General features: G+C 47.2%; 2 protein-coding genes across 5 annotated transcripts in view; one reads left to right on the top strand and one right to left on the bottom strand.

Moving 5' to 3' along the window:
• The first annotated feature begins 3,229 nt into the window (after positions 1-3,229).
• LOC307222122 (F-box only protein 44-like) lies at positions 3,230-10,598 on the top strand. The gene is made up of 5 exons (XM_079987231.1): positions 3,230-3,537; positions 4,982-5,159; positions 7,031-7,126; positions 8,771-8,900; positions 9,090-10,598. Exons 1-5 carry the CDS (start codon positions 3,300-3,302, stop codon positions 9,387-9,389), a joined length of 942 nt encoding a protein of 313 aa, XP_079843357.1. The 5' UTR covers positions 3,230-3,299; the 3' UTR covers positions 9,390-10,598.
• Positions 10,599-10,905: 307 nt separating this feature from the next.
• Positions 10,906-24,623, bottom strand: part of MTOR (mechanistic target of rapamycin kinase) — a 100,513-nt gene continuing 86,795 nt past the window's right edge. For all 4 annotated transcript variants that reach the window (XM_079986652.1, XM_079986654.1, XM_079986653.1 and 1 more), the window contains 15 exons: positions 22,862-23,044; positions 22,240-22,374; positions 21,933-22,107; positions 20,304-20,439; positions 20,055-20,202; positions 19,593-19,715; positions 18,523-18,605; positions 17,705-17,777; positions 17,003-17,077; positions 16,098-16,233; positions 15,670-15,735; positions 14,423-14,503; positions 13,524-13,604; positions 12,795-12,900; positions 10,906-11,802 (listed from right to left, as the gene is read on the bottom strand). In XM_079986652.1, coding sequence (XP_079842778.1) covers positions 11,787-11,802; positions 12,795-12,900; positions 13,524-13,604; positions 14,423-14,503; positions 15,670-15,735; positions 16,098-16,233; positions 17,003-17,077; positions 17,705-17,777; positions 18,523-18,605; positions 19,593-19,715; positions 20,055-20,202; positions 20,304-20,439; positions 21,933-22,107; positions 22,240-22,374; positions 22,862-23,044 — 1,617 coding nt within the window. In that variant the 3' untranslated portion in view covers positions 10,906-11,786. The remainder of the gene's footprint in view (positions 11,803-12,794; positions 12,901-13,523; positions 13,605-14,422; positions 14,504-15,669; positions 15,736-16,097; positions 16,234-17,002; positions 17,078-17,704; positions 17,778-18,522; positions 18,606-19,592; positions 19,716-20,054; positions 20,203-20,303; positions 20,440-21,932; positions 22,108-22,239; positions 22,375-22,861; positions 23,045-24,623) is intronic.

The following is a 24,623-nucleotide window of genomic DNA, read 5'->3' as shown; positions in this document are numbered from 1 at the left end:
CATTTAGGGCTTTAAAGGTCAGCACATGGTTGTGCTGCTGCAGATGCACCATGGCTGTTTCTTTTTTCTGCGCTCCTCCCAGTGGTCAACCCTGGTCACTGCTGTGGATGCACAACCTGTCTAATCTCCCAGGGTTCTGCATAAGCACTAGTCCTTCTTGGAGTGCACTCCCTGATTTTGAAGGGCATGACTCCTTTGTTTCCATTAGTTCCAATGGGTCTACTCGGAGTAGAAGTTTCTCTTAATTTTTTTATTATTTTTTTTTACAAATATCATTTACATTCAAATATAATCAATATTTATACATATATAGGATTCCCTTAATCCTTGGACTTCCCTCGGCCCCCCAGCCCCCGAAGCCTGCTTTCTGAACCGATGCCATCTTTCTGGACTTGATGAGGCCCTATATGTCCAGCTGTCCTTTGTCAACAACAAACTGTCGCTGGTTTTTTGTGTTGAACACATGATATATGGTAATTTATGGACCTAATAGGTATCTAAAGCCGTTTTTTGTCTTTTATTTTATATTTTGGAAATATACATCCAGTCCCCCCCTTAAAATTCTTTGGGGCCCCCCAAGAGAGTGGGGCCCTAAGGTATAGCTTGTTTAGCTTATACGTAAATCTGGAACTGGGTTGGCAGAAATGTCCAAACGTTTCTTTGATTTGTCCTTGGACCTTCCGCCCCGTGCCACATTCCTTGAGAACCTATGAACCCCCCCTTTCGTAATTGAAAACATAAAAGCAAAAAGATGTCCACCTCTCTCGCCCTTTTCTTTCTTAATGTCTCAACAAACAAAAAGGTAACCCTGCCCATAGGGGCCAGTCTTGACAGACTCTGGGGTTGTGCGCCCATCTCACTTAAGAGGCCAGGGGCCAGTGCTGTCCGGAGACACTTCCAGGTCACGTGGCCAGCGTGACATCGCTGCTCTGGCGAGCCAGAGCCGCACACGGAAACGCCGTTTACCTTCCCGCTGGTAAGCGGTCCCTATTTATCTACTTGCACCCGGAGGTGCTTTCGAACTGCTAGGTTGGCAGGCGCTGGGACCGAGCAGCAGGAGCGCACCCCGCCGCAGGGATTCGAACCGCCGACCTTTCGATCGGCAAGCCCTAGGCGCTGAGGCTTTAACCCACAGCGCCACCTGCGTCCCTCAACAAACAAAACTGACCTGTTAAAAATGTTACTTGAAAAAAAAAAGGAGAGAGAGAGAGAGAGACATTGCACATACTTTTGTAAACCAAGAAAATCTGTAATAAAAATACATTTTAAAAAAGAGAGCAAGAAGATAATCAAGAAGCTGCGCTCTTCTGACACCAGGCTAAGACCCGAAGTCCGTCGTGGGATTTAACTTCTTAGTTAACGTCGCACCTCGCGCGTTGGACGGCGGTACTTTCGCTGCAAGGAGCTGCGTGAGGACAGCAGACGCGCGTCATCGCCTTGCCCGGGATTCCCATCTCCGGACCGCCCACGGAGGGGGAGGGCGCCGCCTGCGTAGTCCGCCCCGCCCCTCCCCGGAGGAGGCAAAGCAGCAGCGGGGTGAAGGGGGAACGGTTCCTGGTTCTTCTTCCCACTTCTCCTGCCTGCCTGCCTTCGGAAGCTGGAAGCCAAGCGGGGCAGAGACTGCTCATCTTTCCCAGCTGGATCCTGCTCGCTTCCTAGACCCAGGTAAACGCCCCCAAAGGCGGTCCTTTGAGGGTAAGGCACGCCTGGCTGGGGTGGGGGGACGTCTTAAGTCTTAAAGGTAAAGGTAAAGGTACCCCTGCCCATACGGGCCAGTCTTGACAGACTCTGGGGTTGTGCGCCCATCTCACTTAAGAGGCCAGGGGCCAGCGCTGTCTGGAGACACTTCCGGGTCACGTGGCCAGCGTGACATCGCTGCTCTGGCGAGCCAGAGCCGCACACAGAAACGCCGTTTACCTTCCCGCTGGTAAGCGGTCCCTATTTATCTACTTGCACTTTGACGTGCTTTCGAACTGCTAGGTTGGCAGGCGCTGGGACCGAGCAGCGGGAGCGCACCCCGCCGCAGGGATTCGAACCGCCGACCTTTCGATCGGCAAGCCCTAGGCGCTGAGGCTTTAACCCACAGCGCCACCTGCGTCCCCGTCTTAAGTCTTGGATAAAGGTAAAAGGTAAAGGGACCCCTGATCATTAGGTCTAGTCGTGGCCGACTCTGGGGTTGCGGAGCTCATCTCGCTTTATTGGCCGAGGGAGCCAGCATACAGCTTCCGGGTCATGTGGCCAGCATGACTAAGCCGCTTTTGGCGAACCAGAGCAGCACACGGAAACACCGTTTACCTTCCCGCCAGAGCGGTACCTATTTATCTACTTGCGTTTTGATGTGCTTTTGAACTGCTAGATGGGCAGGAGCAGGGACCGAGCAACGGGAGTTCACCCCGTCCCGGGGATTCGAACTGCTGACCTTCTGATCGGCAAGTCCTAGGCTCTGTGGTTTAACCCACAGCGCCACCCGCGTCCCACCAAAGTCTTGGGTAGGATCAGCAAAAAGGGAGTTAGTTGGGCAGTGGTCCCGAGAAGGCTCATGGCCTCAGGTCAATGCGAGAGAGCAGGAACTGACACTGGAGAATCGTCTTGCTCATAGAATCTTAGGGTTGGAAGGGACCTTGAGGAACATCCCTAGTCCAACCCCTGTAATGCAGGAATAAAGCTGTCCCACATGGGGATCAAACCTGCGACCTTGGCGTTATCAGTGCCACACTTCTAACCAACTGAGCTACCCAGTAATGTATCATGCTTATTAGGATTTGCACAGAATTTTAATTTATGCCCCTGCCGACAACCCTGCGAGGCAGCCCAGTTCCTATATCCAACCTCTGGATTTCAGAATCTGAGAATACTACTCAGGGAGTGGAGTGGGGACTGCTGGCATCATGCCCTGTTGTAGGCTTCCTAGAGGGATCTGGTTTGGCTCCCCTCCCAAAGGGTCACAGGATGCTGCATAAGATGGCCCTTTGTGGTCTGATCAGAAAGACCCTTCTTGTTTCCCCTTAAACCTCCCCATCGCAAAGGGCCCAGAGATCTGTCTGGAAGTCCCCAGCATCTCCAGTTACAATTGGGAGACTTCTGCCCGAAATCTTGCCAGTCAGTGTAGACAATACTAAGCCAGGTGGGCCGCTGTTCTGACTCAGTATAATAAAGTTCCTATTTAATGTAGCCGTAATTTGGAACCATCAAGGATGCTCATGAGATTGGCATCTGCTTCCTGCAAATGGACTTCATGTGATCCTCTTCCCTTTTATGGTTCTGTTTTGTTTTTCTTCTTCGCAGGCCCTTGAAGGGAGATGACGAACATTGGCAACTTGCCAGACCATGTCATGCTGGACATCTTGTCGCTGATTCCTATGAATGAGCTGATTCTCAGCTGCCGGCTGGTCTGCTCCCGGTGGAGAGACCTGGTGGACTTGCCCATTCTCTGGAAGAGCAAATACTGTCATAAAAATGAGAACTTGAAGAAGACCAAAGAGTTCTATGTTTTTTCTCACCTGGAGAGGAACTTGATCAAGAATCCTTGTGGAGAAGGTGTGTCCCTTTTGGCCTTTTCTTTCTTTTTTCTGAAGGACAAATGTCTTTCTCAAAGAATCTGGTATTGGGAAAGCTTTGACCCTGTAGATGTTGCTGACCTACAACTCCCACCAGCCCCAACAAGTGAGGCCAGTGGTTCTGCAATGTCTGGAATGCCAAAGCTTGCCTAAACCTGGCCTGCTGGTTTGTGGGAGACCACATGTTTGGATTCTCTCCTCCATCTGATAACCTCCTTGTCTGTGGAAAGGAGGAATCTAAGACCACTGGAGTCTGGCCCATTAGGGTGGACCCCCAGTCTCAGTCTGCCCTCAGGTAGCCCTCGCTTGTCCTGCCTTCTTACGTGCGCCCAGTCCATGGGGTAGCACTGCCTGTTAGTTTCCTCCACCTTAATCCCTGTAGAATTCAGCAAGGTGATAGATGGGGACAAAGCTGGAATCACTTGGCTCTGCCTGCCATTGGGTCTAGTGCCACCTACTGTTGGGCTCCCTGCCTTCCACCCTATCAGTCCCAGTGGGCACCAGTCAGCAGTGGACTAGTATGCAGGTGGCGCTGTGGTCTAAACCACTGAGCCTCTTGGGCTTGCTGATCAGAAGGTCAGTGGTTTGAATCCCCGCGATGGGGTGAGCTCCCATTGCTCTGTCCCAGCTCCTGCCAACCTAGCAGTTTGAAAGCATGCCAGTGCAAGTAGATAAATTGATACTGCTGTGGGAAGGTAAACACTTACTGTGCTCTGGTTTCTGTTACAGCGTCCCATTGCACCAGAAGCAGTTTAGTCAGGCTGGCCCCAAGACCCAGAAAGCTGCCTGTGTACAAATGCCAGCTCCCTTAGCCTAAAGCGAGATGAGCACCACACCCTATAGTTGCCTTTGACTGGACTTAACCGTCCAGGGGTCCTTTACCTTTTACCTTTAGACAAGATAACTTGTTTCTTCTGCACAATAGTCTTCTATGTTCACAGTTGTTATTTTTACATAGTGGAATATTGAAATGTCTGTGTTCAAAAAAAAAAGGTTAGCTGGACTGCATTATATTTCTGAATGAGAAATTTTGGGCTTTCTAGATATGGCTAGGGGGGAAAAGTTTAGGCTAGTAGCAAGATTGGAGATAAGTATCTTATGAACAGGCAATAGAGAGAATGCAGCTATAAGTTCCCATTTTCCCCCAAATATTCAGATACGGACACATTTGGGTGGATTTGAATGGAGACGGAAAAAGGGCAATTTAAAGGGACACAAAGTTAGCAAAGATACATAGCAGTGGTCAGAAACCTCAGGCCTGGGGCAACTGTAGAGCTCTGCATCTCTCTAAAAGGTAAAGGACCCCTGGACGGTTAAGTCCAGTCAAAGGAGACTATGGGGTTGCGGCGAGGACAGGATATTGGACTAGATGGGCCATTGGCCCGCCTTATTGCTCTTACATTCTCATTTTTTTTTTCTCCCAGAGGGCTTGGACTTCTGGGATACCCAAACATCTCCAAGGGGCCAGTGGAAAATTAAAGAAATGTCGGAAGCGGATTCCTCAAAAATCCAGAAGTGGGATTTCCTTCAGAGGCATTTCTATGTGAAAGATGACGCCATCCCTTATCAAGCGGTTAATGAATGCTTCGCTGCCTACGGTCGGTGAGGATCACAGCGGTGGCTGAGCCATAATTCATTAGGCGATGGGGAAGGGGTTCCTCGTGGCCTGCATGTACCATATTTTTCGCTCTATAAGACGCACCAGACCACAAGACGCACCTAGTTTTTGGAGCAGGAAAACAAGAAGAAAAAAAATTCTGAATCTCAGAAGCCAGAACAGCAAGAGGGATCGCTGCGCAGTGAAAGCACCAATCCCTCTTGCTGTTCTGGCTTCTGGGATAGCTGCGCAGCCTGCATTCACTCCATAAAACGCACACACATTTCCCCTTACTTTTTAGGAGGGAAAAAGTGAGTCTTATAGAGCAAAAAATACGGTAGATCATAGAAGCATAAGAGCTGGAAGATACCCTGAGGATCATCTAGTCCAACCCCCCTGCAATGCAGGATTATGCAGCTGATCCACTGAAATGAATGCTCATTGCTAACTTAGATTAGCTTCAACCTTCGTGTTACCACACTCTAACCAACTGGGCTATCAAGGTACCTCCACTTCAAATGCAATACAGTGGTACCTTGGTTTTAGAACAGCTTAGTTTAAGAACAACTTGGAAATAGAACGCTGCAAACCTGGAAATAGGTGTTCTGATTTGTGAACGTTGCCTTGGAAGTGGAACATGTTCCGCTTCCTGTTGAGTGTGTTCCGTTTGTAAATTGAGTCCCCCGCTGCTAATCAAAGGCTTCCTCTTGAGTCCCGAGCACCCACGCAACACAGAGGTGATATTCGGAGCTCTCTTTCTTTGCTATTTTTTTGCGCTTTTGTTCGTGTGGCTTTTTTGGTTTTTTGACTGCGACTTGTTCTTCGTTTTATGGGACTGAGTTGTGGCTGTGGCTTGTGACTTCATTTTTGTGATTGTGTGGAACCCAGATCAGCTACTGACTGATTGTGTGACTGCAGAAATGGATAAAAGCCCCCCATCCAAACAATGACTATCATCAGTGCACCTAATAATTTTTTACATTTTTTTAAAATCATCTACAATACTGTCTTATTTATTTTATAGTACAGTACATTGATTGATACTTTCATTTTATGGATCAGTGGTCTTGTTAGATAGTAAACTTCATGTTAAATTGCTGTTTGAGGGATTGTTTTCAAAAGTTTGGAACAGATTAATCCATTTTGCATTACTTTCTATGGGGAAGCATGCCTTGGTTTTAGAACGCTTTGGTTTTGGAACAGACTTCCGGAACGGATTATGTTTGGGAAACAAGGTACCACTGTAATAACAGGAAGGGGTTAACTCTACACCAGGGTTCTCCTCTATTTCCCCTCTGCCCCAGCCAGCATGCCCAGTGGTCAGGAATGACTTGAGTTGTGTGTGTGTGTGTCAAGCAATAACTGAAAGGCCAAAAGTTGTCCATCCCCTCTTTAAAGCTTACAACTGTAGGAACCTTGCAGGATCAGGGTAAAGCCCCATATAAGCCTCAGTCACACATTACACTCTGATGTCACTTTAGTAAGTCATGGCTTCCCCCAAAGAATTCTGGGAGCTGTAGTTTAAGGGAACTGAGAGTTGTGAGGAGACCCCTATTCCCCAAACAGAGCTACAATTCCCAGAGTGGCTTAACAGTCAACCCCTCTTTCCCCAGGGAGCTCTGGGCATGGTAGTTCTGTGAGGGGAGCAGGGGTCTGGTAACAACTCTCAGGTACATCTCCCAGAATTCTTTGGGGAAAGAAGCCATGACTGGCTAAAGTGGCATCAGAGTGTTTTTAAATGGTGTGAATGTGGCTATCATCTGACATTCTGCTTCCTGCAACAGCCAACCCAATAGGTGTGCGAAGCATGTATTGAAAGCAGCGTTGTCCAAACTCTCAGGGTGGTTTTTGATGGCTTTCCCATTTTGTGCCTCAGGCTCTGCGTCAAGTCTCAGCTCATCACTTTAAAGGATGAAGGCTACTGGGATGAGCTGATGGATGAGGGCAGGCCCACGATTGTGGTGAAGGATTGGTGAGTGACTGAGCAACCTGTCCTTGCTGGGGGTGGGATCAGACCAGGAGGTACACAGTGAAACAAAGTTCTAAGGTATCTATGAGTTTCACACAACAGGAGGGGCCAGTGGGTTGCAGACAGAGGAACAGGTTTTGGTGGACCATGGACAAATCCAGAAGAGGCCTGGGGTTTGGACATAGAACAGTGAGTCTGGCTAGAGGTTGGTAGACCATGAGACTCATAATCTCAAGGTCATGCACTACGCTGGGCAAAAGGATTCCTACATACACTACATGAGGAGGAGGAGTTTGGATTTGATATCCCGCTTTATCACTACCCTAAGGAGTTTCAAAGGGGCTCACAATCTCCTTTCCCTTCCTCCCCCACAACAAAAACTCTGTGAGGTGAGTGAGGCTGAGAGACTTCAGAGAAGTGTGACTAGCCCAAGGTCACCCAGCAGCTGCATGTGGAGGAGCGGGGAATCGAACCCAGTTCACCAGATTACGAGTCCACCGCTCTGAACCACTACACCACACTGGCTCACAGTGCCCCTCATGGTCCCTTCCAACTCTACAATTCTGTGATTTTATGCCAAGGCATCCCAGCCACGGGTGGGTGTGGACATGCTGTCTTCTCTCACTCAGCAAGGCATGGGGATTCAGTTGAGTTTTTCACAATACGGGATATGTCGTTTTCTCTCACTTCTCCGAGCTAGCAGAAATGAAATGAAACACTACGGCTGGGAATGTTTGGGTGTGCTGACTTTACAAGGAAGCAGCCTGTGTTATCGGAAGCAGCCTGTGTTATCGGAAGCTGTATTCTGTGCACATCTGAAGGAGCAAAGGCTCGTTCCCGGGCCCCTTTGTAAGGCAAAGGGATGGGGAACCTCTGGCCGTCCTGATGTTGTTGAACTCCCAGCTCCCATCACGGCCAACTGCAAGGAGCGAGTTGGCATCTAGCAACACTTGGAGGGCCACAGATTCCCTGCTAAAGGAGATGTCCAAGTAAGCCATTCAGAAAAAGCTGCACACATTGATTATACCCATGAACATCCAAATTGTCAACTGATAAGGGAAAGGAAGGGCCTGGTGGCTGCCAAAATGACATATTTGTGCTAGTGAACTTCAGTAGTGGTTATTAGGTCACACAAACACACCACTTCTCTGCTGTGTAGCGATATGCGTGAAGGCCACCATTGTGCCTTCATGAAGGAGAAGGGGACGTTGCTGTATCCCTGGCTCTCTGTGGAACGTAACACACCTTGGCAATTTCGAGTGGTACCCAGTTCAAATTTGATAGCAGAAGTGCTGATTGGAGCTTCATTAATTTCTTCATTTTTAATACCTCGTGAACCAGTTCTCTACCAGAAGGCTTCTGTAGGAACAAGCTCAGCAATGTGATGGTCTTTGCTCTTGCTCTCGCCATCCCGGGGCCAGGGAGATGCTTACATAGGAAGCTTATACTGAGTCAGGACACTGCTCATCTAGCTCAGCATGAACTACACTGACTGGCAGCAGCACTCCAGGGTTTCAGACAGGGGACATGCCTGGAGATGAACCTGGGACCTTCTGCATGTGAAGTAGATGTCCCAGCACGGAGGTGCAGTGAATCTAACTCTTGGTGTTCTTTTTCCTTGGTCTGCTCTGCCCCTAAAATAAATAGGTTCTATGGTGTTCTCGGCCGCCGCTACCAGCTCTCTGTAAAGCTCTTGTCTGCAGAGTTCACTGTGATCAGAGAATATTGTTCCAAAGGCCGGTACACGTGCCATTCAGAAGATGAGGAATGGCGCGAGGTAAAGTCAGCTCGGTTCAAAGAGTGGGGTTGGCTGTGGCCCATGGGTGCATCCAGTGGTAAATGGTTCCTTATGTATTGGGAGGTGGGGTAAGTGCCTTCTTTCCCTGCCCAAGTGGCTAATCTCTCCTAAACCCAAGCAACTCTGCCATCACCCCCCTCTCTCCCCCCAACTGCTCGTCACGTTCAGGTTTCGCACACATTTCACAACTTCCCTCCCGGAGTCCGCCACATCTTCTTCCAACACCAAAGCCAAAATCTGAATTGGCAGGAATCCAGCCTTTTGATGAGAATAGCCAAGCTCTTCAGAATAGCCAGATGCATGAAAACAAACCGAAGGATGAGGATCACCAAAAGCAGCGTCACCATTGGCCCGTTTTCCTTGGACAAAACCATGTACTATAAGGATGGCAGAGAGTTGAGCAGATGTAGCTTTATTTATTACCGAGGCATCCAGTGTCCCTGCCGCGGCAACTATCTCCACTGGTAACAAGTACTTTTGTTTTCTCCCGCGAGTTCTGCGTGGAGTCCTTCCCCTCGCCCTCCTCTAAAATTTGCACTGGTCTCGTTGCAGATTTCAGATGTTCTGAGCTTCTGTCACGTTGTATGCCTGCACCTGCTCACTCTCTCTATAATGGGCATTTCTGGAATTAAAGAACGCAGGCTGTTTCTCAATGGGCTATGCAGGAGGAGGATGGAAGCTAGCTCTGAAACTGAGATGGTTTTCAGGCAGCAGGGGGTCTTCCGTTTTCACAGCACAAGGTGCAGGGACATGGAACAGGGAATTGACCCGTTGAGTGGATAAAATAATCTGTCCGTGCTCTGCCTAGTTAAAAGGGCATTGGCTATTGCCAATTGTTTGTGGCTATACTTTTTTTTTTTTTTTGGGGGGGGGGGGAAGAATAGTCCTGTAATTCTCTGTGGACTCGGTGTGTTTTTCTATCTAACTACTTAGGTGACCATGCCATTCCTGTGACTTGTGTGTGGCCTATGCCTCAGGCAAGCTTCTGCAGAAGTAACACTATTAATCTGTAAGGTTACTATCCGACTGCTGGTTAGGTTTGCTCACTTGAAATTCATGTCTTTTTTGCTGGCAGGCTCCATGTAGAATTGTTACAGAATGACTTTCATTGCCATTTAACCTTGCTTTTTACATTCTCCCATATACCTCTGTCATTTGCCTGTATTTATACAGAGGACAGCACTTTATGCATCGGATGAAGGCAACTCTAGCCACCAAAAGCATCTGCCATAAAAAATGATCCAGACTTTAAAGATACCACAAGGTTCTTGATTTTGTTGTTGCTGCAGCAGACATGCAAGGCTACCTACTTGGCTTTTTGAAGGATCTATAAGGGAATGACAAAGGTTCCCCCATCCCTGCTCTACAGAAAATATTAGGTGGATGGACTAAATGCGGTATCAATGTGTTAAACTCAATGTAAAGCTTTACTGGGAATGTTGATAGCAGACGGGCATTAATTATCGGGGGGGGGGGGCGAATTGAAGATTAAAATGGGACAGACTTGAAGCAATCACCCATCTGGTTTATCCCTGTGTGAACTTGTTACCTGAATTGTATAGATGGGTCAGAAAGTGACGTGAAATGGTAACAGTCCTAAGTGCAGAGACTACGATGGTGTGAACTGCTGGGGGTGCTTTACATAATATAAGTGCTGAAATAAATAAATGAAAAGACCATGCCACTTCCTTTCTGCATGTGGGGGAACTACGTGAACATTGCACCACAGGTGAAGGAGACAAGTTTGGAGACCATCTAGGTTTCCCATCTGGTGGTGTAAGTTTCATCACTGGGGGCAATATGCCCATGTGTTTTCAATGGACGGATCTGAAAGTGAAACCAAGGTGATCCATTCCCCCTCTGCAAGGACTGCACTGTCCCTTTTCATTACAATATGTGAACTGGCATAGGAATGTTTCCCTGCTCATTTGCTCCCCACTGTCCCGAGTCATGCAGTCATGGATGAAAACATTCAGAATCCAGCTTCACACAGTTTGGTGTACTTTTTATTGGCACAAAAATTATCCAACTACAACATGGCATCTAAATATCAGTACACTTCTTTGTGCATTTTACTTTATATTTGTTTCATTAATGAAGTCATGACATTATGGGTTCACTCCAGGCTTTCCAAGCACCCATTTGTATACCCTTCCAGGCCCGTCATCACTGGCTTTATGCTCAACATTAATGCTCCCCCCACCCCCATTTCTCTCTTTGCTCTGTGCGAGTATGGAAGACTTCCCAGAGGCACAAGCTTGTCTCTTGCAATCCCCAACCCAATTATGATGTTCAGCTCTTACAGAGTCTCTCGTGATTTCTTTGGGCTCTTCCATGCACATTTAGCCAGAAACATGCTTACAACTGTGTTTTCCAACACAAGTGTCAGTCACAATCTGCTTGGGGCAATGTCAAGCAACAGGCTGCAGTTCTAAAGAGGCCTCTGTGCCTTTCCAAAACCTGATCAAGGTCACTTGGGTCATGGAAGTGAATTCACTACTGCTTGGCCACGTTACTGACTTCCTGTATCTTGAAAATACAGTCTCGCTCCTAATTTTTTTCTTGCCAAGTCATCCCCCAGCGACCACATTAGTCAACGTCTGGTCAGTATCAGTTCCTTTTTAAAGCACTCTGGAAACTCTGTCGTGTTTCATTACTGCCCAGTGCGCATCAGCAGTTGCAAATCAGCTCAAAACAAACTTTTAATATACAGTTCTCATTTACAGTTCAAAGTATTTGATGAAAGGCAATTCTCACCCTGCCCACACAGTCCTTGTTCCCCTCTCAGCTTCTGAGAAGAAACATGCTGGGAGCGGAGAAGCCTTGAGAAGGAAAGGCTAAGGATGTTCCATCGTGTGTCTTCTGTTACCAAAAAGGGCACCTAAGGGAAGAAAGGGACAAATGTGATAGACTGGCTCATGATTTGGCCAGGATGTCTCATACAACAGGGGTGGGAACCTTGGCTCTGCAGGCCAAACTTGGCCCGCAGGTTTTGGGCTAGGCATGCCCACCCCTGACATCAGGTTTGTGTGTCTGCTTGTTGCATTTACAGTGGTGCCTCGAGTTACATACGCTTCAGGTTACATATGCTTCAGGTTACAGACTCCGCTAACCCAGAAATATTACCTCAGGTTAAGAACTTTGCTTCAGGATGAGAACAGAAATTGTGCTCCGGCGGCCTGGCGGCAGCAGGAGGCCCCATTAGCTAAAGTGGTGCTTCAGGTTAAGAACAGTTTCAGCTTAAGAACGGACCTCCGGAACGAATTAAGTACTTAACCCGAGGTACCACTGTATATCCCACCTTTTCTCTAAGGAGTTCAAGGTGGCATATACTACTCTCTTCCTCTCCATTTTATCCTCACAACAACCCTGTAAGGTAGGTTAGGCTGAAAGACTGACTGGCCCAAGTCCACTCAGTGAGTTTCACACTTGAGCAGGGATTTGAACCCTGGTCTGACACTCCAACCACGACACCACTGGAGTTGCTTCATATTACAAAGAAACAACAAGCATGCAGAAATAAGAGTCCACATCCAGAATAGATGAATTTATTATCTGAACCTCAGCATACTGAATACCTCTTTCTATTGATGATTTGTCAACTGCCAACATTTTGGACTATAAGCTCATTGAGACAAGGACCTGGATCTTTCTGTTTATATCAGGTATGGAACAGATAAGGAGCGCCTGATTGTACTTTTGCTGATTGCTTCTGTTGCTATTGAATGGAAATTGCCTCTCCTTCCCAGCACTCCTCTTTGGGCCTCCTTGGCTAGTAAGGTGAACAAACCAATCATTCTGTTTGCTTCCCACTTAGGTCATCTCATAAGACAAGCGTGAACAGTAGGCCGTTTGTGAAGTTACAAAACTTACCATCCAATGTAGCACTGACAAAGGTTCTCGTGGGAGGTAGCCTGCTTAATTAGAAGTTCTACTTGTGTGGGCACATCCAGTGTTTCGTCGTGAGAGAAGTCCCGTCCTTTGCAGAGAGAAAGAGAGAGGGAGAGGGAGAGAGAGAATAATTAGGAGACTCTGAAGCTCACCTTCAGATTTCTGTTGCTCTGGAAGAACACCAAATACAAAAGAAACAGGTGGAATGGTGTATAAGTTAGGACCAGGTGAGGGGAAACCTTCGGCCCTCCTCATGTCACTAAACTACAACTCCTGGCACCCCTGTGGCCTTTCTTCCTGCGGCTGATGGGTTGCAGTTCAGGGAAATTAGGAGGGGCAAAGGTTCCCCACACTCGATAAAGACGAAGGGACATATCCAACTAAGTCCTCCTCACAGCAAACCCACTGAAATTAATGCTCATGACTAATTTAGATCCATTAGTTTCAAGGGTCTACTCTGAGTAGGACTAACCTTAGTGACAGCCCAAATAAAGTATATAAGCATCTACAGTGGATTCTCTACGACTTTTTCCTCCTCCCAAGAAGTGGCCTCCTCCAACCCATGATTCAGCATCTTGCCCCCCACTTCCCTCCTCTCCCCTACACAGTTGCACTGAATTTTAAGACTGTACCAACAAAGCACCTGGATTCAAATACAATATAAATGTTTATGTTCATCTTTTGTGTTTTGCAGAATATGGCATTACTTACCAGTGAGTTTATCACGGACCCTGTTGATAATCTGTATAGCCTTTTTATTTAGAGCCTCTGGTTTCACAAGACCGTCCCCTACTAGAAGGCAAAAAGACAAAAGAGAGATAACCTTAAGACCTGAAACCTAAAATAAATGGGTAGCGGTGGCATAAAACCCTCGGCCCCTGACACTGGTTGGAAGGGAGAAATCAAGCGAGTTCCAGGTATTTTTTTGTACAGTTTTGGCCACCCCCTTCTTCAGAGAACTAAACTGATCAGAGGTTGGTGAACCAGCCCTGTAATAAAAAGGTTATAGCACTTGGGGCTTCTCAGTTTAATGGGGGAGGGAAATATGACTGAAAGGAGAATATGACAGGGGTCTATAGTATTATGAGTGACAGGAATATTTGGCCTCTCTCCTGATACTGGGACTTTGGGTCACACAATGAAAACCAATGAGTGGCAGACACAGGATGTTTTTCACACAACATGGAATTAGGAACTGGCTGCCCCAAGGTGTTGAGATGACCACTAGCTTAGATGGATCTGAAAAAAGAAGTGTAGACAAATTCAGAGGGCAGGCCTATGCAACGGTTATTAGATAAGACATTGCTTTAAATTTTTAAAAAATGGAAATAAAGTTTCAGAGGCAAGTTAGCTCTGAACAAACTTGGTGATGTGAATATCCAGTGGGGGAGAGCTGCAGCCTTCATGCCTTGCTTATAGGCTCCTTGGAAGGTGTCTGGTTGGGAGATGGGAAGTTGGACTAGATGGACCTTTAGGTCTTGATTCCGCAGGGCTCTTTTTATGCACACTCTACCCCATCAGAGACAGTTTGGATTCTACATTTTGGGCCCTTAACACCAACAGCAGCGGAACAGAAGATCCAAGTGCTCCCTCAAGGGGTCCAAACTTACTGAAGGAATGGATGGATTCAGGCACCGTGGTCCCAGCTTTCTTGTGGGCTGTTTCACCCAGCTCCACACTGTCCAGCATTTCTAAGAGGGAAGGAGGGAGAGATGATCAGACCAAAAGACAAATATGCAATTAGTTCCATTACTCTGCTGCTTGGAGCTGCCTCACTTTAGGATGCTGGATGTGTTGGGAAACTGTGTACGTGCAGCTACTCACACAGAGTCAATTAAGGTTTGGCAGACAGCCAGAAGGCAATCTGAAGGAGTAAGTCTGCCTGGTGATAACAGAGGCATGGAGACAGCTTCCTGATTGGTCAAGCTCTCTCAAGGGAGTGATAATTGCCTACTAACTGGAATGTGTTAGTTCGTGAGTTCAGAAGTTCAGTAGTTCAATGTGGGAGTTGAGAGTTGTGTCAGAGAGAGCTAGCAAAAGATCCATGTTCTGTTCCTGTAAATAGTCCACTGTATATAATAAACACCTAACTACAAGTTCCTGGTTCCTGCTTCGTCTATCCTGTCTGCAGCCAAGTCGCCAATTGCTTCTGTGGATTCTGCGTGTACTCTGCTAGGTCTGGCTAAGGTCCTGCAACTAGTCAGAAAGTTGCAAAACACCAAATAGGTTTTACCAATAGGCTGTTGGTAAGAGCTGGGCTTTGGTTACTGGCCACTGTGTTCCCATAGAGAAAGACAGGGAAGTCTCTGACCTGGGGGCCAAATGCAGCCCCTCCCAAGCTTCTCTATCCCTCACTATCCCTGCTGGTACAAAAGTTAAGAGTCACTGACTTGTTGCCCCACCCACTACCAAAAAGTGGCCCCTGGAAGGTTTCCCCCCCAAGGAAACGCTGCCTTCAGGTTAAAAAAGGTTCCTCACCTCTGCCACACAGCTGTTATATAGGGGCTAACTAGTTTGGATTGTGGGAATTGCATCAGCCTTAGCTGAAAAGCTGCTTCACTGCTGCACACTTAGGTGCAACAAAGCAGCCTCTGTTTTAGCACCTCCCTGGTGCTCTCATCTCCCCACCCCTGCCTGAATATGAACATGTTTCCCATGAGGAAGGGGGAAAGAGAAAACTGTTCAATGCCCCATTTCAGAAACCAGAAGGGCTTTGGCCATGGAATCCTGGGCCCACCAAGCTCCCTTCTTGTTGCAGTCTGATTAGGGAAGGGGAAACTATTCTGGCTCAACCTAAATGAAGGATATCCCGCACAAAAGGAAAACAACAAAAAGCACTGTTTGGGCCAATACTCACCTACTGACTGGCCAGCAGAGTAGGAGTCCGTCCGTGTCCGTGATCGCTTGTTGCCTTTTGTGTTTGCTGCAAGAGAGACAGAAAAAGAAAGGTTCAGTGCATTGCAGGTTTTCCTTATGGGCCTTAATTTTTTCAGCTGCTGTTCCAGACAACTAAGTCTGGGGACAGACTTCCTCCATAAGACCAACCTCGATGGATCAGACCAGTAAGTTTGTCTAGTTCAACATTCTGCTTCTTATAGCAGCTAGCCAGTTGCCACTATTTATCCCAGGGCATGAAGGCCACCACTCTCCCTCCACAGTAGCTCCACAACCATGGGCAGTCAGCAGCAAACCACACTGCTCAGCAGACAAGTTGGCCAGGGCAACTGGATGCCTAAATTGGTCATTTTCTGCCTCACTTCTCTCTTATTCTCCAGGCAAACTTACTATCCATCAGCCTCCAGTTCAGCAAGGGGTCATAGACAAAGGCTTCCAGCACAGCCATGACGCTGTCTTTGTGTTCTCGCAAGACTTCCATGACAGTGTGGCAAGTGATTCTGTAGTTTCCATCTAAGCCAGTCACCTGCAGGGGGAGAGAGAAGAGAGGAAGCATTTATTTATATTTTGCTTCCAAAAACATACACAACACTCTGCTGCTGCAGCCTTACATTACAGGGAAAATCTATAGCAGGTAAGTAAAAGGAAAGCTTGGCACCAGACTGACCCTGATAAGCCTCCAAACCAAGGATGGGGAACCTGTGGCTCTCCATGTTAGAACCCCTGAACTCCCATCAGCCTCAGTCAGCATGGCCAGTGGTCAGGGATGATGGGAATTGTAGTCCAGGATGAGAGTCACAGGCTCCCCATCCTGGCTCCAAATAAAAGCAAACGAATGAATTACAGTGGTGCCCCGCAAGACGAATGCCTCGCAAGACGGAAAACCCGCTAGACGAAAGGGTTTTCCGTTTTGGAGGCGCTTCGCAAAACGAATTTCCCTATGGGCTTGCTTCGCAAGACGAAAATGTCTTGCGAGTTCCTGCGGGTTCCCCCCCCCTTTTCCTAAGCCGTTAAGCCGCTTATCAGCTGATCCGCTGATAAGCCGCTTAACAGCTGATCGCTAAAAGCCGCTAAACCGCTAATAGCGCTAATCCGCTAAGCTGTCAATGGGCTTGCTTCGCAAGACGAAAAAAACGCTATACGAAGAGCCTCACGGAACGGATTAATTTCGTCTTGCGAGGCACCACTGTAATTGTCTGTTGAAGAAGAAGGGGAAATGTCTATCGCCTTGTGATGGCATCCTTATGTTTCCCATATTGTAGCTCCACAGAAGAGACATTTCTCCTCCTGCTTACCTCCATGGCGTTTGTCAGCATCCTTGTCAGCCTGAAAGGAATCTTCTCAGGGAACTTTTCCCTGGTCATCGCCACCTAGAACCAGGATGGAAGAAAGGCAATTAAATTAAGACATATGTTGTAAGCCGCCCAGAGTAGGTGGGGTATAAATAATAAAATTATTATTATTATTACACTGATGGGGAAGGATTCTTAAGGCCAAAAGAAATTAGTGCAGGGGGCAGCGGCAACTGAATTCCCTGACAATTTAATTTTAACTTAAATTAACTGGGCTTCCTCCATCCCACCTGAGTGGGATCAGGGCAGCGATGCTAGGAAAAGAGGAGGGTGGGAGAGAGAAGTCCAATCCTTTTCCTCATGCCATTTCATAGATCTTTATGATGTTCCTGCAGCAGCTGCTATTAGCCCTGCTGCAAAACACACAGAGATCTCTGCTTTCAAGGGCAAATTAAAACACCCATATTGTTTCAGTTTTGGCTCCCAGTGCATTATGGAAGGCTTTCTTCAGGAACTGGGAACACAGAGGTTGTTAGACTCCAACTTCCAGCAGCCCAGACAGCCAGCATGGTGGTCAGGGATGATGGGAGCTGTAGTCCAGCAGCATCTGGAGGGATGTACATTTCTCAGCTTCCTTCCTTCCCACCCGCTGTGCCTTCACACTTCCAACTTCCATCCCGCTTTCTGAAAATGGAATCGTGTTACCTCAAAACAGTCTCCAAAGTCAATGTGCAGAATCTTGCCACTCAGCCTGTCGAGCATAAGGTTGGAGGGATGCCTGTCGAAGCAATAGAACAATGAATAATTAGTGAACAATTCTCCACAAACTACTTTGGTCCTCTATGTCCTGTCATGTCAGAACAGATCCTTGATTGTGGCCCGAGAACACTGTGAATGCACGTTCTTCCCCTGTTTTATCACTATTTCATCTCCCTCCTGCATGGCAGATTTTAGATAGTTCTTATTTTGTTGACACATGTTATTCCTTGCGATATTGTTTTAAACCAGGGGTGAATAATCTCTGCCCCCCGTCTCCCAATGTTGCTAGATTTCAACTCCAGCCTGCAAAGGGAGTTAGGGAGCCCAACAACATGTGGAGGGCTGGCAGGTCTGGTCCCCTGTTTTAAACAGTTGCAAGCCACTTTTTGTCAAAAGGGTAGAAATACTTTATACCAAGAAAAGTAGGTTGACGCACTGGCAGCTGATCCAGGCATGGAGACGAACTTAAGATGAGTCTGCTGGATCAAGCCAATGGCCCATCTAGCCTGGTCTCACAGTGGCCAACCAGACGCCTCTGCTGGGAAGCCCACAAGCAGGGCCTGAGAACAGGACTCTGCCCACCTGCAGTTTCCAGCAACTGGCATTCAGAGGCATAATGCCTTTGAAAGTAGAGGGAGAACACAGTCATCATGTCTAGTAGCCTGAGATTTCATTGCCCGCTTCTCCTGCTCCAGGTGCAATGATTGCTTTGATTATTGAATGGTTATTTTTTTTAAAGGGAAAAAGAGTTCAGTTCCACTTGCCTGTCACCAAGGCCCAAAATGTAACCAACCATCGACATCACTGCTAACGACCGAGTGTAATTTGTTCTTCTGTCGAACCACACCTAAAGAGGAACACGGATCATAGATGTGAGTGAAACGTATTTGCCAGAGAAATGGTTTGAGATGGGGCAGCACTAAAGAGCAAATTTATGCAAGGGAATGCCAACCGGAGATTGGGCTGGATATTTTAAAATCCATGGACTAGACCCAGAGTAGACTCAGTGAAATTAATGGACATGACAAACTCAGGTCTACTCTGAGTAGGACTTAGTTGGATACAACCTAAAGTGAAATCCAGCCAGAGCTTTTCCCACTCTCTTGCACAACTATTTGCACACCCCATATATTCTTTCTAAAACCACACAGGTATGAATCTCAAGTGTCCACCAAGATGCTCCTTTCCTCTCAGAACCATCAACCGTCTATAAAAGGCCCTTCCCTGCAATTAGGTTTGTGAACATTTCATGCACAGTCAGGTTAACAGGCACTTTTCAGTCTTTTCTATTCACAGAAACACAAGCTGTGGCTGTTATGACTGTGGCTTTTGTTCTTCAAGTCATATGTAGGCTTTCCTTTTTATTTTTTGCTAGCAGCAAGCTCAAAGCGATTTTGCCTGGCACATATTTTTAAACCTGAGACCTTTGTATTTTCTATCACACTTGGACAGTTTAGAGGGTTGGAAACTAGCTTTAGATTTGTCCTTCCTCTCATTACCCTTCCTGTGCTCTAATCCACCCCCCTTCATTTCCTGGGTTGTGCAAACCAAAGTTTACCTAGTGCAAATGTCACAGTAAACATTGGCTTGCTTAAACCAGGAAGCAAAGGGAGTAAAATCGGAGTGTGTGAGCCCAAGACTTGCTTCCAATTCTCCAAACCATGGTTTGAGATTGAACCAACCTACCACAGAACACGCAGTATCTAGTGCTAGGGAATATAAAGTAGCAACTTTGATAACTAGCAGTTGTATTCTATCATTCTTCATTCACTGACTGAAATATGCCTTATCTAAGTCTGCAAGTACTTCAGAAAGCATTCAGAGCCTGTTGTACCTCCGAGCTGGGACTCTTCAGCCAAAGAAGTTTGGCGAGATCATCCCCGGCTGTATTATTAACAGCATGTTCAAACACCTCCACCTTCTGCATCAGAGTGAGGTGATCATAATCAGGAGCCATCTGAAAATAATTGAAGACAACATTTAAAAGCTACCATGTTTCTCAAGGAGACACAAGAAGATACATTTTTAGGAAGTACAGGAAGGGAACATAAGAAGCTGCTGTATACCAAGCTAGACCACTGGGTCCATCCAGCTCTGTAATGTCTACACTGACTGGCAGCAGTTCTCCATGGTTTCAGTCTGAAGTCTTTTATAGACCTAACATGGGTTGTCAAGGATTAAAACATGTGCTTTACCACTGAGCTATGGTTCTTTTCTACATAAGAGCTCCAAAGGCAACATTAACTCTTCCCCACTGTGAAGAACTTAGAATCTTCTATTGCAGGCACAGCCTTACCCTCAGCATGATGCGGTGTTCAATGTTGAGCAGAATCTTCTTCTTTTCTCGGTAGTCTCGGATGAGTGCGTGCAGAGTGTCACAGTGAGGTACCCAGCCAATAAGCCCCGAGTTTGTAGAAAGTGGAATAACTGCATATCTTTGGATGCTGGAACCAGAGGGAGAAGGATATTAAACTGTTGAAAAATTGCCTGCCCCAGCTTTATTGAAAATACACTCATTCCAACAACCGGGTTTCCTTCAACACACCTGAGGTTTTTACGCAGGGATGTTGGGTCGTTGGCGAGCAGAGTGTTCACAAGGCCAAAAAGCTGCATCACTCTTTCATCCTGACGCAGATCTTCATGGCCCTTCAGAAGGAAGACAAATTCGTGCCCGTTGCTACCTGTATGGGAAAAGGAGGAGGTTTCTTAAGTTGTGTTTAACTCAGGTGACGGTTTGGAGGGAGCTGGGTATGAATATGCCCCCTAGTCAAATTGAGGGTTTCTCCCCCTCCACAATCAAATAGTATATACATTTTATGAAATAAAATAAAGAAAGTTTTGTGCTCTCTTTCTCTTGTACCATGTCTTGCATGACATTGCTTTCCATTCCATTTCTTTCAGTATTCTTCTGATCAAACTAAAACTCAAATCATTCTGCTCTTGTTAAGCTACTTCTGGTCAGTTCAAACAGTGCTAGAAGGCTTGCCTCAAAGAATCAGAGCTGGAAGGAACCCCAAGGGTCATCTTGTCCAACTCCCTGCAATGCAGGAATCTCAACTAAAGCATCCATAACAATTTGTCTCTCTTATCATTCATAAGCCAGCTGCATTTTTTTATATATACATGATAAAAAGTAAACAGACACTTAATAAACAATGATTAAGAACAAGTTGCCCACACATCAGAGAAAAACCAGGGCACTTTGGATGGATAGGTGATCATCAGCAAGCATAACAGAGGAAAAAGCTTTAAAGGGTTTTGGGGACGAAGAATCAACCACTTCTGCATACTGGGGGAAAACTGACAGAGGCCTCACACCCCCCTTCTGGCCAACCCTCTGGAAGGGCCATATCCCAGTGGTAGGAGGGGCCAGAGGCAAAAGTGGGTGGAGCAATGAATGCATTTTTTACCTTGAACAGTGTACAGTAGGCTGGTTTCTACACAAACTCACACAACCCATGCAAGCAAAAGACATTACTGGAGCTCAAGGGCACATTAAAAGGTAAAGGGACCCCTGACCATTAGGTCCAGTTGTGGCGACTCTGGGGTTGCAGCGCTTATCTTACTTTACTGGCCGAGGGACCCGGCATACAGCTTCCGGGTCATGTGGCCAGCATGACTAAGCCGCTTCTGGCAAACCAGAGCAGCGCATGGAAACGCCGTTTATCTTCCTGCCAGAGCGGTACATACCTATCTACTTGCCCTTTGATGTGCTTTCGAACTGCTAGGTTGGCAGGAGCAGGGACCGAGCAACGGAAGCTCACCCCGTCGCGGGGATTCGAACCGCCGACCTTCTGATCGGCAAGTCCTAGGCACTGTGGTTTAACCCACAGTGCCACCTGCATCCCCAGTCAGCATTAATTACAGTCAGCAAAAATACTTGGGGAAAGTAGGCAGGTGAGGGACACCAGGGGAGAGTCCCAAGAGGTTGGAAGACTGCATTTGGTCCCAGGACCAGAAGTTCTTCACCCCTTCTTTAGCTATTTTAGCTACTGACAAACCTATGAATTGTACAGTTTATGAGTACATCTATTCCCCCTCCCATCCTTCCCCCTCTAAATCAGTGATCATCAGAACACCAGAGAGAAAAACAGACAGAGAGACTTGAAACTAAAGCTGGGAAGAAGGTATGTGTGCTTCTTCACCCATTGAAAAAAAAAAGTCATTTTCTTACCCATTAAGGTTAATTTCCTTGGCCTCTGTTTGGACGTTATGACTTGCAATGATGGCGCAATAGACTGGATGCGGATGACTTGCTGGTTAGGGTCATACGTCCCTGGGACCGCTAGCTCCAAATCTCGGCACATCAGGAGTTTGGGTGAGACGTACTGGAGCTCCAAGGAAGTCAGCTGCCAGCAAAAAGGCGAAGCGGGTAGACAAAAGTATGGCATTTTAATACAGGCAGTTTGAAGTGCCTGTTGAATGGTTGCCAATAGTAGATCCCACCCCCAAGAGGAAAAACCCTATGCCTTTCAGCTTACCTGAGGCAGCTGCTTAGAGATGCGCCTGAACACGTGATAATAGAGATCCCAGGCTTGGGTGAGGTCCTTCACATTTCCTGATTTCATGTATTTCCTGCACCATTCTTGGGCCTCCATCAGATCTCTGCCGTAAGCCTGCCGAGCAAGGAGAAAAATTAGCCCATCACTCTATGGTTGCCGACTAGTGCGGAGACTGCCGAGGGGTTGTACTGTCACACGGTACTCAATTGTGCTAAATTCCTTCACAAAAGGTGGGCAAGTCTGCCTCAACCTACAGGGTTTTTTGTTTTTCTTTCTTCTCCTAATCTTCAATCGGGGCCAGCTTCTTATAACTTGCTACTTCCAAAAGACAGACCCATGAAGCAAAGAGGCTGAAAGACCTTGTGATTAGTTGTTTGTGTATTGCAGGTTTTGCTGGGACCAGCCAGCAGGGTCAGTGGTCGGGGCTGATGGAGTTGTAACATCCAAAACACCTGGAGTAGCCACCTGTGTGCTTATTTAGTGAGGCTGCTCATTTCAAGATTAAAACATTCCTAATGTGAACCACTCACAATTCTTGCTTTGTGGACCTGGACTTGGAATTGCAGCAGATATTGACAGTCCTCAACTCATATTTCCATACCTGGTTGAAGGAAGTTTCCTTAAGAGTCTGAGGCCCACGCTCCATCATGGCATGAAGGGGCTCCAGCACTTCAAACATCCCCTTGACGTTCCTCTCTCCAAAATAGAGACGCGATGCCTCCTCCAGCCCCTCGTGCCACATCTCATGCCAGAGGATGGCCACACGGATCAGTTCTTCGCTCACCTGAATGGAACACATGATGGAAATCACTGCCTTGTATATATACAAGGGCCCACCTGAACCTTTGGCGGCAGCAGTTTTCAGGTTGGGGTGTCTCTGTGTGTGTTCCCCAGCCCTGTTATCTTGGGAAAACCTGGGGTGGGGAACCTTATTTTAGCCAGAGGGCCACACCATTCAGAGCCACTTCCTGGGGTCTACATAACGCAGCGGGCAGGGCCAGTGGCACAACTGATGTGACTCCTACCTTTGCACACAAGGCAACTTTCCAAACACATAAGTCAGGTTCTCTATACCACACAGAGACACAACTCTCTGTGTTCCATATCAAAACCTCCGGGTATAGGGAGGTATATAAACAACAACAACAACAACAACAAGGCTAGCAAGAGGCATTATCTGTTGCAGCGGTTAATAGTATTTCTGACTGACCACAAGAGGGAGCTTAAGGAGCATCTTACTGTGGTGCTACATTGCGAAATCCCAACATCAGCATGTGAGCATATGAGCCTACTGTACCAAACTGTACAGTTCTATTTAACGCAGTTTGCTCCCGCTCTCTATCCAAGAAAGTCTCCCAGAGCAGCATTCAATGAAGAAACATTTCTCTCTCACTTTCTGCCTCCTCATGTACCTGTGAGCTCACGAGAGCTTTAACCCCCCCCCCCCGTGTATTCTTTAACCATTTGTCTTTGAAAGTGGGGTTCAGGGAGAGAAGGACAGAGACTTTCGGTGGGGAGAGCTAAAAACAGGTTTCCACAACCTCGGGCCTCCAGATGTTTTTGGCCTACAACTCCCATGATCCTTAGCTAGCAGGACCAGTGGTCAGGGATGATGGAAACTGTCGTCTCAAAACATCTGGAGGGCTGAGGTTGAGGAAGCCTGGCTAAGAATGTAAAAAGAGCCTGGCTGCTGGATCAGGCCACAAGCCCATCTAGTCCAGCACTCCATTTCCCACAGTGACCAATCAGTTGACTCTTGCCATTGTGATCCAGGCACCAGCAATTCAGAAGCACACTGCCACTGTTTCCAGAGGCAGCACATGACCACCACGACCGTAGCCACTGGTTGCCTTACCCTTCACAAATGTGCCTTTTAAAGCCATCTAAGCTGGTGGCCGTTGCCACATTTTTATGGCAGCAAGTTCCACAAGTTCACTATTATGTGGGGTGAGAGCGGGGGGAAAGAACACACGGTGAGGTGGAAGGAAATGAAAGATGCCTGGTTTTCCAAAACTGTTGCTGGAAGCACATGGCATGGCTGTAGCCCGGGTCGGGTGGAAGGAGGGAACAGCCTCCACTTTGAATCATAGGCCTGGAAGGTGCCCCAAGGGTCATCTAGTTCAACTTCCTGCAATCAGGGGCAGCCTTTAGGCTCTCAAATTTCAGCGGTGCCCTGTGCAACGCTTAAATTCTACACTCGCACTGCCTCTAATGCTCCATTCCACAGCACTGCACCAGTCATGGTACTCTAAAACCGCCTTTGCTGAAATGCAGGAATCACAGCCCTGACAAACGGCCATCCAATCTCTGTTTAATACCTTGATTGAAGGGAGGGGGTGCTGGTGCATTCTAGAGATTGCTGC

Source organism: Podarcis cretensis (genome assembly GCF_951804945.1).
Source record: "Podarcis cretensis genome assembly, chromosome: 8".
In the NCBI taxonomy this organism is placed as follows: Eukaryota; Metazoa; Chordata; class Lepidosauria; order Squamata; family Lacertidae; genus Podarcis; species Podarcis cretensis.
This window is presented reverse-complemented; position numbering and strand designations above follow the sequence as displayed.

Bases quoted from the DNA above. Each gene is read 5' to 3' on its own strand.
- LOC307222122 (XM_079987231.1), top strand. From the start codon at position 3,300: ATGACGAACATTGGCAACTTGCCAGACCATGTCATGCTGGACATCTTG. The intron at 7,127-8,770 runs GTGAGTGACTGA...TAAAATAAATAG, and splicing joins ACGATTGTGGTGAAGGATTG to GTTCTATGGTGTTCTCGGCC. The intron at 8,901-9,089 runs GTAAAGTCAGCT...CGTCACGTTCAG, and splicing joins AAGATGAGGAATGGCGCGAG to GTTTCGCACACATTTCACAA.